The 12,295-nt window shown below is 34.4% G+C and overlaps 1 protein-coding gene across 4 annotated transcripts in view; it reads left to right on the top strand.

Moving 5' to 3' along the window:
* Window positions 1–12,295, top strand: part of MAP4K5 (mitogen-activated protein kinase kinase kinase kinase 5) — a 115,269-nt gene that overhangs the window by 80,010 nt on the left and 22,964 nt on the right. For 2 of the 4 annotated variants that reach the window (XM_059182051.1, XM_059182049.1), the window contains exons 15-21: window positions 2,952–3,010; window positions 4,030–4,097; window positions 5,753–5,795; window positions 6,646–6,799; window positions 7,708–7,805; window positions 7,997–8,038; window positions 8,926–9,010. In XM_059182051.1, coding sequence (XP_059038034.1) covers window positions 2,952–3,010; window positions 4,030–4,097; window positions 5,753–5,795; window positions 6,646–6,799; window positions 7,708–7,805; window positions 7,997–8,038; window positions 8,926–9,010 — 549 coding nt within the window. Of the gene's footprint in view, window positions 1–2,951; window positions 3,011–4,029; window positions 4,098–5,752; window positions 5,796–6,645; window positions 6,857–7,707; window positions 7,806–7,996; window positions 8,039–8,925; window positions 9,011–12,295 lie in introns of all 4 variants that reach the window. The other 2 variants (XM_059182050.1, XM_059182048.1) reach the window with 1 other exon arrangement.

Below are 12,295 nucleotides of genomic sequence, written 5' to 3'. Positions count from 1 at the left end.
AGCAAAGTCAGGTTTGTTGACTCTGTGCAATGAAGGAAAACACACAATAGAGGAACTATGGAACATCCCATTAAACAAAGGAAAGAGTGGGTTTTGGAGAGTAGAGTTCAAGTGAAATGTGGTAACACACAAAAAAAGAGATGTATATGATTGGGTGACTATCAGGTCTAACACTGTGAAAATTGACCGACGCTTGTTTTCTTGGAAATTTGGAATGCTTTATTTGAAGCCCCTTTATTTGAAGTTCTGTATCTATTTTTCAACTGGTTTCTAGTCTCCTGCTTCTTCTCTGGTTATTTTATTATTATTATATCTTGGACATTACAGTGAAACACTGAGTGTCTGGTTATGTCCTCTTTATTCTGCAGGTGTTTAAAGAGTTAATTAACTGGCATATCAGCTTGCTCCTCTTAAGGCTAGTGTGAGGTTTTACCAGAGTATTCAGCAAGCTCCTTCCTCTGGTTAGAAACTCAGCTATCTTTCCCGCCACTCTGTGATCACCAGAATCTACATTTAGCTCACAGCACTCTGTTAGCTGTTTGTACAGTCTTGGGTGTTTGTTTGTTTGCTTATGGACAATTTAGTATTCAACCAAAGACAAAGAGATCTCTTGGCATATTTCTAGAGCTCCTTCATGTAACTTTCTCATTTCTGGCACTCTGCCCTTCAAATTCCCACCACCTAAGCAGTGCCAATCTCCAGTCTCCTGCACCCAGTAAGGCTGTTACTCTCTCTTTAGATTCCACTTTCTTGTGTCCTAGTTTGGAAAGTGACTCCAGGCAGAAAGCCAGAGTGAATATGGATCTTACCACTATGGATTCCCTTCTCTCAAGGATTACAGCCTTGTGGGGTCTGTTATCCATGACCCCAAAATAATTACTTCATATCATTTGTATACACATTGGTATTACATGTATGTAGTTGTTTAAAGTAGAAAGATAATTCCAATTCCTGTTACTCATTGTGGCTAGAACCTACATCATCTTACAGAAATAAATAAGTATGTATAATAGAAGACCTTCCCATCTTTGGATTTTCATAGGCCAAAGATGCACCCAAAGTTACTGTCAGTATTTTCTTTAAAACAAAATAATTTGAGGTCCCATCTACCACATAAGCCAATGATATTGGAGGCTCAGGCTGGCATTTCTGTGCCATAAGTTAATGGCTGTAATAATTTAGAATAGTCATAAGGAATTTGATTTTTTTTTTTTAAGGAGTACTTTTCTTGTGTTTTAAAACATCTTAAATGTTTATGAAACTCATTTTTTTTTTTTTGGAATTTCTTGTAAGTCTTGAAATTTGCTTGATCTATAATTCTTATTGTTGAAGATAATAATGACATTTCCTCTTTCTCTGCTCAGCAGGGAGCCTGCTTCCCTTCCTCTCTGCCTGCCTCTCTGCCTACTTGTGAACCCTCTCTCTCTCTGTCAAATAAATAAATAAAATCTTTAAAAAAAAATAGTGGTTTTGAGTTAAGGTATTTTTCAATAATATCAAGAAATAAGTTATTAATAATGTACAATTTGCACCCTTTTTGCTTGGTTTCTTTGGTTTTTTTTATTTTAGGTTATTTTTGAAAAGTAGATACAATTTTTATGACAATGTTTTTGTTTAATGACTTATATAAGTACTTTGTATTACTTTAAAAATCTTGTTTTAGAGATAAGAACAACTGGATCCTTTTTGAAAATGATTTAAAAAAAATTTTTTTTTTTTTTGGGCGGCTCAGTGGGTTAAGCCACTGCCTTCGGCTCAGGTCATGATCTCAGGGTCCTGGGATCGAGTCCCGCATCGGGCTCTCTGCTCAGCAGGGAGCCTGCTTCCTCCTCTCTCTCTGCCTGCCTCTCTGCCTACTTGTGATCTCTCTCTGTCAAATAAATAAATAAAATCTTTAAAAAAAAAAAATTATTTATTTATTTATTTATTTATTTATTTATTGCCAAGGTTGTATGTGGGGATCTTGCATCTCCATGATACAAGTATGAATTTTATTTGTTTGGTTTTTAGTCACATTAGCTTTTATAATAAATTTTTTTATGGAGCACCTGGGTGGCTAACTTTGTTAAGCGTCTGCATTTTGATTTCAGTTCAGGTCTTGATCTCAGGGTCATGAGTTCAAGCCCTGTGTTGGGCTCCATCCTATGTAAAAAAATCCCAAAAAACAGCTGTAAGTAAATAATAAGCCATCCTTTATGGTAGATAATAAGCCATCCTTTTCTCTGTCTTAGGATGTTTCACATAAGAGAAGTTTGAGCAGACCAAGTATAATACACAATGAGCGAAATATTTTAAATTTATAAATACTATTATATTTAATTTAATTTATTTTTTTCAAAGATTTTATTTATTTATTTGACAGACAGAGATCACAAGTAGGCAGAGAGGCAGGCAGAGAGAAAGGAAGGGAAGCAGGCTCCCTGCTAAGCAGAGAGCCCGATGCAGGGCTCCATCCCAGGACTCTAGGATCATGACCTGAACCGACGGCAGAGGCTTAACCCACTGAGCCACAGGCACCCCTATTATATGTAATTTAAATACTATTTGTTGTTTTTAGATAGTTACAGGTAATTTGGGGAGGTTCATCCCTGCCATAAAATTGTAGCCTTAGAACAGAGTGTGCAGCCTAAACAGAGAAAATCCTCAGTGTTTTTTCTTAGTCCAAATAGATATTTTGATTAATTTTTTGAAATCTCTTAAACACAAAAAGTGCTAAATATTTAATTTCCTGACTCCAACCAAGAATTAAATAGAGTTGTTAGGAAGATACCAAATTGTTATCTTCTTTCAGTAAATATGAAAAAAGGGGACACTCTTGCAGTAAACAATCAAAAGGTTTTGACTTTTCTTCTTTCTCCCTTCCCGTCTCCCCAGTACATGTGCTACTTGTTACATTTCTGAGACTAACCCTTTAAGATAGAGTTTGTGAATATCTGTTATATATTTTGCAGTTGACAAATTACAGTTTGAACCTCCTCTGAGAAAAGAAACAGAAGCACGGGATGAAATGGTAGGAATTACTACTTTTGAAATGCTTTATAAATTAAAATTTGAGAAAACTTAAGAGTTAGGTATACTTTGACTAAGGAACAAAGTTATATAGTCTTCTAAGCTATAATTTAGATACTGCATTTCACACATTAAAGTTTGAAAAAGCTTATAGTTATGTATATTTTGACCAAGGTATAATGTGTAATATACCATTTTAACTATTCATTTTGAGCCTTCTGAGTCTTCAGCAGGATTTACATGAAGTTATTAAATATATGAATTTGATACTCAGCTTTACACTCTCAGGATCTTTTTTCTTATCAACTCTTTAGGTTTAGAGTATATTTTTGCATTACCTTACTGGTTTTAATATTTTTTTGTTAGTATAGCTTCTTTTTTAACCATTGCTCTTATTTTGAGGTTACTATTTAATTAAACCTTTCCTTATCTAAAAAGAAATAAGTAATAGAGCAAGGTATTATTAGAATTGCCTAGATGTTATCTTAATATTTACTTTATTTTTCAGCTTTGGCAAAGTATAATTTTTAGAGGAATTGTCTTCTATTAATGGATCTCTTCATTCTTAACATTTGGCAGTAGTGCTTTTCTTACTGTATATATTGCTATATATATAATTCTCAACTTCCATGCCATTGGGAAAAAATAGCACCAGTAAGTTCATGATAGTTCATGATTGTTTAATAATATAATGATTAGTTTTCTACACTAATAGATTAGTGATCCAGATAATTCAGAGTTATGTTTTTCTGTTTTATTTGGAATATATTAGCAATGGTAAAGACGGCTTGTCGTTTGAAACTTTATTTAGTATGTTTATGGAACTTCTTAAGTATAAGTCAGCTGATAATGAATCATTGACCTAAATATGTCAAGTAACAGCAAATCTAGCTGGAGATTAAAAAATTGATGAAAGCCAAGATGATTAATAATCATGACACTGAATATTTTCTTGACTCAAATAAGATGATTTATGTCTATTATAAGGGAAGAGTTTAAACTATTTTTTCACCTTCACAGGGAGTGTCATCAGACCCAAATTTTGTATTACAGTGGAATCCTTTTGTTGATGGTGCAAATACTGGCAAGTAAGTTGTTTTTTAACTATATATATATTTTTTAAGATTTTGTTTATTTATTTATTTGACAGAGAGAGAGAGAGATCACAAGTAGGTAGAGAGGCAGGCAGAAAGAGAGAGGGAAAGCAGGCTTTCTGTAGAACAGAGAGCCCGATGCAGTGCTCGATCCCAGGACCCCGAGATCATGATCCGAGCCGAAGGCAGGGGCTAAACCCATTGAGCCACTCAGGCACCCCTTTTTAACTATATTTTACTTGATTATATTAGAACACTGAAAAGAAATAAAATGAAAAAAGAAAACAGTATTGGGAGAGATTATTCTAATAAGTTTTAATTTTCATTCTTAAATTGTGCTGTGCCTTTTATCAGTATAAATAAAGCTTCTGATTTTTTAATTACCAAAAGGCATCATGTGTTAATCCTTAAGGTTTCTTGAGTTTTCTTCTTTAAATCAGAACTTAGTATGTGTAATGTTAATTTACTAAAGGATGAGTTACATAAAGTCATGGGAAGAAATACTATAGGAGAAGTCGAAAAACCCCAGTTCCATCTCTGCAGTATAGTTTCTTCATATTCTAGACCTTCCCTCAACAATCAGGTTACAGGGCCAGCCTAGGTGTTCCAAACCTGTTTGTGCATTACAGTGCCTCGAGAGGTCTTTAGAAATCGATTCCTGAGTCCTCCACATTCAGCTGATAGATCTGGGGTTGGGAAACTGTGACCTGTAAGCCACATCTGACCAACTGCATATTTTTTGTACAGTTCACAAACTAGAATGGTATTTAGATTTTTTTAATAGTTGAAAAAAAATCCAAAGAAGAGTGATATTTGTTACATGTGAAAATTATATGAACATTTCAGTTCATAAACAGTTGTTGGAACACGACGATGCTTTCATTCTATAACATGAAAAAAGCTGTGGCTTTTATTTTTTTTAAATATGACTTTTATGACATGAAAAAGCTATAACATTATAACAAGAGAGTTCAGTAGTTGTGACCACTGTATAGGCTAAAGTCTATAATATTTACTATCTGACCCTTAAAAGAAAGTAAAGGTGATACAGATGTTGCTGATACGCTATCCCACTTGGGATAGCTAAAGGGTTTGATGATACAACCACCTGAATCTAGGATTCGCAGTGGCTTCCAGCTCTAAAATTCTGAATCTGTTTTTTACTACTCTGTTTACTTCATTTTTTTTAAAGATTTTATTTATTTATTTGACAGAGATCACAAGTAGGCAGAGGGGCAGGCAGAGAGAGGAGGAAGCAGGCTCACTACTGAGCAGAGAGCCCGATGTGGGACTCAGTCCCAGAACCCTGGGATCGTGACCTGAGCCAAAGGCAGAGGCTTAACCCACTGAGCCATGCAGGCGCCCCTCTGTTTATTTCATTTTAATTACATACTAAATATGCAAAGCAAAACCGTAAAGTTAAAAAGAGTTTGTATTCATTTTATAAAAATTGATTTTATAGTTCTACTAATGTAGTTTGACACATTGAGGTCTTAAGTTTTCCTATAGGTTTTTAAAAATTCTGCAGCATGATCTAATTGTCTTTTATATCCCCTGAATATAAACAGTTTTTAATACACATTTAATGGAGTCTCTGTTTTATGTTATCATTTACCACCATCTGAATTGCATGTTTCTCTTTGTGTTAGATCAACCTCAAAACGTGCAATACCACCTCCCCTACCTCCTAAGGTGAGCTACTTAAAATTTCTGAATAAATCCTTTTTTAAGTAATATAATAATTAAATTTAAAAAATAATTTTATTAAATTTGTTCAATATTCTCTTAAATATATTTTATTTATTTATTTATTTATTTAAAGATTTTATTTATTTATTTGACAAAGATCACAAGTAGGCAGACAGGCAGGCAGAGAGAGAAGGAAGCAAGCTCCCCGCTGAGCAGAGAGTCTGATGTGGGCCTCGATCCCCAGACCCTGGGATCATGATCTGAGCCGAAGGCAGAGGCTTTAACCCACTGAGCCACCCAGGCGCCCCTTAAATATATTTTAGATATAGTTTTCTTTAAGCAGGGATTACGAAGATGTAAAATATATATTAAAAAAGGGCTTCTTGAGAAATATAGTATTTGGATAGCTATAAGAAAAAGATAAAAATCAGTTACACTCATCTGAGGGAAAACTCATGGAGAAGAAATAGAAACTGTTCATCATTTATAATCCTCATTTACTACTCTAATTTGCTATTTCATTGGAGTCATACATACTTCATTAAGTCCTTGCTTGTTTCTACTAATTAAATACTTTGTTAATTGTTTATATGATTTTATCAGTTGAAATTATATCAGTTTGACTTAGGGATGATTAAAAGAAAAAGCCACATGGAAGGTTCTTTGTTGTGTTGGGACAGTAATTTCAGCTCTTGTTTAGTTTGCTTACTTAGTGCAGTGATTGAATTATATAGAAGAAAGGAAAAAAAGACATATCCCCATTCCCCTAAAGTCTTTGATGCATAATGATAATAGAGTGTTACTGTTTTATATCCAAATTTATTAAAGCACTTTTGTATCTTATTATCACTAGCCAAGGATAAACAGCTACCCTGAAGACAGCCTCCTAGATGAAGAAAAGTCATCAACTATAAAACGTTGTCCTGATTCAGAGAACAGAGCTCCCCAGTTTCTCAGAAGACAGAGTAGCCCGAGTTGTGGTCCTGTAACTGAGACTTCCTCTATGGGTATGGCTAGCAGTATCAGCAGTCCTGGAGTGCATACAGCTAGATACTGTGATCTGGGTAAATAAAAGTGAAAACCGAAAAGGAAGCCATTTCCATATTTTAAAGAATGTCTTCAGTCAATCTTATAATTGTTTAAAGCTTTTGGAAGTTGTTTTTTAAAGTTCCATATGGATGGGCTATACGAGATTCTGTCCAGATCAATCCTAATTTGATCCGTTACTAAATATGGTAGGATCTTAGAATGACGAATGGATGTTCCTACCCTCCAGTTCAGGATTGGTAGCAGAAGGTACACCTGTGTTCCCATAACATTAGATAAGACTGTTTGTATAAATGTCTCATACAATAATTACATGTAATAAAAATGAAAGATTTTTAGGAAGAAAAGAATAGGGAATAGAGGGGGTGGGCCCTTGCAGAGTATTAAAGGACTTGGTTGAGCCTTCATTAGGGGGAGCCAGTGCTAACAGGCATTCCTGATGAGCAAGAAGTAATAAACAAATGTACTGAACCATGAAAATCTGGATTGTGTTTTAAGTATAGTCTAGTATAAGAAAAGTGTGAGCTTTAGAAGATATATACTGGGAGATAGGACTAGAAGATAGATTGAAGTCCACTTTTGAAAGACCTTGACTATCAGCATAGCATTCATATAGCATTTCTTTTTCTCACAATATGGGAAGATATTTGGTGTTTTCATGATGTAAGACCACTGCTAACTATGCAGTGCTACCTCTGTAGAATCTAGAGGAAGGCACCAAAGATACTTTTACTCATCTGCCAGTAGAGAATATTTCCCAGTAAATGATCACCCAAATGGTATACAAGTATTGGGGGAAAGGGAAAATTATTTTTCATGGAAAGTACTTATTATATGTTCATTCGGCTTTTAACCATGATTCTTTTAGGAAATGGTGATGGTATTTCAAAACTGATTAGTGAAAATACAGAAGGATCAGCACAAGCACCACAGTTACCAAGGAAAAAGGACAAGCGAGATTTCCCGGTAGGTATAATAGGTGTTTGGTGATTAGTTGTAACTATTACCATGTTCATCATAAAAGAGGCTGTGTCTGTTTGGTGGGCAGGGGGCATAGTCTGTTTAAATCAAGAATTTGAATAACTGAAATTCCAAATGTGTAGGTTTTTTTAAGGTTTAAGAGATCTTTTAGCATTCAAAATCTTTTTTTTCCACAGAAACCTGCCATCAATGGCCTTCCACCCACCCCAAAAGTGCTGGTAAGGAATATTTCTATGTAAACCACTTGCCAGTTTCCATCTCTTTAGTTACAGCAGCAGATTTTTAAATTTGCCGTCAAGTACCTTGAGCTATTGAAAGGAAGGATTCACAAAATACAAAAGCATTAAATGCATTTTGATATGCCATGGATTAAATCATGTACCCTAATTTGAGTGACTTCGTTAGAATTTGGAGAGTTTCACTTTTTGTAAATAGGGCATTTGGGTTCTCAGATTCAGTTGGCCTTCAAAGGCCAATTTGACTTTAATGTGCTATCAGTAGTACTGTGTTCTCTTCATAATGTGAGTTAAATATCTTTCTATCCCTGAAGCCATTTTCATTTTGAACTATACATAGTGAACAGGAACAGGGAAGCTTATGTTAATGCTGGTTATGTGGCTCTTCAGGGTGCTTCAGCCAATCATAAGAAGGGGATGCTTTATAAATTATACCTTCTTATTCAGTAAATGTCTAATACATAATATAAATATTAGTCTTGTTGTCTGTTTCACTATTATGGAGTTATATTGTAATTATAATTACTATTATATTGCTCAGAAATATCATCCATTGTTTCACATTCTTAAACCTTAGTCCTAAAGGCAAGTGATAACTTAAAATTCCTAAAATGTATCACAGACATATGTAGATGTTTTGATAAATTTTATATTTTTGCTCTGAAGTACCAGATTATACAAGAGAGGATTGGGAGACTGTCTTGGTAGAAGGAGTTAAATGATATCAAAATAGGAATGTTGTTTTGTAATGAGACCATAAACATATGCAGTAAGAGTCAGTTTACCATTTTGTAATAATCTTAGCTATTTCTAAGACTATATAAAATTATCTAACCAGATAAGTCAATATTTCTTTCTTTATAAATAAGATGGGAGCATGTTTTTCCAAAGTTTTTGATGGCTGCCCTTTGAAAATTAATTGTGCAACATCCTGGATACATCCTGATACAAAAGGTAAAATTTCTGAACTTTTAGTACATCTCTAATAAAATATTTGTTATGGAAAAGGATCTTTACGATCAGTGAACTGAAGTTGTTTGCTTTAAAAATATGACTTTAGAGAATAAATAGGGCAGGTACCTGCAACAACGTAAATAGAGTTTTGGTTTAAGGTACTAGAATTTAGAGTATACAGGAAATGTTCTCATTAAATGAGACTGAATAGTCATCACAAGTGATTAAAACCATGATTAGGGATTTTCTATTCTATAAAAGGATAATACTGGGACAATTGATAATTTCAATCAATAAAATCATTAGATTAAGTTAATAGTATTGTTTCAGTGTTTACTTCCTGATTTTGATTATTGTACTAAGATTATGTAAAACCTTTCTTTTTCTTTTCTTTTTTTAAGAGATGCATACTGAAATGGGAATAAAGGGACGTTGTGTTTTTAACTTAAATAGTTCAAAAAACAAAAAACCGTGTATATGGAGAGTGAAAAAAAGGATAAAGCAAAAGTAGTAAATGTTAATATTTGTGAAATCTGTGTGAAGGAGGATATTCAGGAGTTATTTGTACTCTTAGAGCTTTTCTGTAAATCTGAAGTGATAACAAAATAACACTTTATTTTTAAAAATTTATGTTGTATATTTTTAAAGTTAGAAAGCCTAATTAATACATAGAGGTAAAAATTTGGCATCAAATAGATCTGGGTTTGAATTCCTGCTCTGTCATTATTATATGACTTTGGAAAGATACTTAAAACCTCTAGTTCTCAGTATGATCCTTTATAACAGAAATACTCTTTTTTTTTTTTTTTAAGATTTATTTATTTATTTTAGAGAGAGGGAGAAAGTGAATGGGGTGAGGGACAGATGGAGAGGGAGAGAGAATCCTTAAGCACACTTGGGCTGAGCAGGGAGCCAGATCTGGGGCTCCATCCCAGGACCCTGAGGTCATGACTTGAGCTGGAGGCAGACATTTAACCAACTGAGCCATCCAGGTGCCCCTAAGAGAATACTCTTAATACTCATCTTTTTGCAAGGAAGGAAGAAGCCTACCTACCTGAGTGTCTGGCAATTAGTAAATAGAGATTAGGCAGTAAAGGGTGTTCAGAAAATGTTTGTTCAACTTTAACACGGTAATAAAGACAAGTCATATAATGATCTGTTTTAAATACTACTATTAGAAAGTGTAACGGAGAAAATATTTTTATCGGTAAGGAGATGGGTTTTTTTGTGTGTTTGTAATTTTTTATTTTGGTATAATTTAAGATTTACAGAAAAGTTAGAAGAATAATGCAGTGTAAGAAACTCCTCTATACTCAGAATCATCAGTTGTTTCTATTATCTATCTACCTATAGGTGCATTTTTTTCTGAGTTACTTGTGAGTGCTTCCCTATACTTGATTTTGTATTTCCTAGGAACAACAATTGTCTCTTACATACCCTTGGTACATTTGGGAAGATCAGGAAATTTATCATTGATGTAATCCCTGTACAGTCCATATTTATATATTTTTTTAGTTGAAGTATAATCGACATCACATTTTGAAATTATTGTTTCTTTTCTTTTTTTTTTTAAGTTTTTTTTTGTTGTTGTTTATTTATTTGACAGAGATCACAAGCAGGGGAAGTGGCAGGCAGAGGGAGAGGGAGAAGCAGGCTCCCCGCTGATCAGGGAGCCCGATGCAGGGCTCAACCCCAGGACCCTGGGATCATGACCTGAGCCAAAGGCAGACGCTTAACTGACTGAGCCATCCAGGCGTCCCTAATTGTTTCAGTGATATTCTTTATTGGTTCCCATTCCTTTTTTCCCCAATCCAACAATATCCAGTTCAAGATCACATGATTCATTTAGCTACCACATCTTTTTAATCTCCTCTAGCCTGGAACAGCCCCTCAACCCTTTTTTATCTCTCTAAATCTTGACATTTTTGAGGCTGTTTATTTTGTAGAATGTCCCTTAATTTGGGGTGTCTGTTGAGTCCTCATGGTGAGGTCAGGCAATGTATTTTTGGTGGAAATATGAAAGAAATGCTATTATGCTCTTCTCAGTGCATCCTGTCAGAAAGCACATTCTATGAGCTTATCCAAATACTAGGATATCAACATTGACCAGCTAGTTAAGATGGTATTTGCTCATTTTCTCCACTGTCAAGTTACTGTTTTTCCGTTTCTAGTTAATTAATAATTATTTAATTTCCTAAGCTGGTTTAATAAGTACATTGGAATAAATAGAGACTATATAAATATTCTCTGTTCATTAGACTTTCACCAGCTTGTTTTAGCATTTATTGATAGTCCATTGACAATCCATTGAGATTTATGGACATTTCCCTTCTTTCCATTTATTTATGTATTTGTATTAGTTTAAACTTCTGAATTACTTTTTTATTCAGTGAGATATAATCTACTACTATTATTATTCACTTTAGCACTTAAATTGTCCCGGAATTTTTGAGCAGTGGTAGTTCCTATGTTCTTTTATTTAACATTTGATCACTTCCTTACTTTCTGGCACAGCAAGATTTCTAGGCACATCTTACACTTTCTTTGCCCCAGTATTGGAATCAGTCTTTTCCAACAGCTCTGGTTCTTTTTAGTGGAAGGTGGTATTTAGGAACCAAGATCTGGACACTAGGTGTGCTCATCATTTCTGGTGTGTCATGAATTATAATTTCTTTTAATTTATAGTTTCCTTTTGCCAAGAGTATTTGGGGTATCTGGCAAAAATATACAGCTGTAATGAAAAATTGTAAGACATAATTATGTTGGAAGGAAGGATTATATAAGTTAAGTAACATAAAGCCAGGGGACGCCTGGGTGGCTCACTTGGTTAAGCATCTGCCTTCAGCTCAGGGCATGATCCCAGCATTCTGGGATTGAGTCCCACCTCGGACTCCTTGCTCAGTGGGAAGCCTTCTGCTCCCTCTGCCTGCTGCTTCCCCTGCTTGTGAACTCGTACTCTCTCTGACAAATAAATAAAATCTTAAAAAAAAAAAAAAAAGTTAAAGCCAGAGTGAATGAGTAATAGAAAATACATAGAAATGAGTAACAGAAATACATAGAATGAAATACATAGAATGAGTAATAGAAAATACATCTACTTTTTTAAAAATGAGATCAGAATTGGAGAAAGAGGTAAAGAATATGGCATGAATTTCAGAAAGTAATTTTTCTTTGGCTGGGTGGATGGCTATCTAATTTTCAACACCATTAAAGGAGCACCTGGGTGGCTTAGTCTGTTAAGTGTTCGACTCTTGATTTTGGCTCAGGTCATGATCTCAGGTTTGT

This window comes from Mustela lutreola, chromosome 7, assembly GCF_030435805.1.
Source record: "Mustela lutreola isolate mMusLut2 chromosome 7, mMusLut2.pri, whole genome shotgun sequence".
NCBI lineage: Eukaryota > Metazoa > Chordata > Mammalia > Carnivora > Mustelidae > Mustela > Mustela lutreola.
The sequence above is the reverse complement of the archived record's forward strand: the minus strand, read 5'-3'. Positions and strand labels throughout refer to the sequence as shown.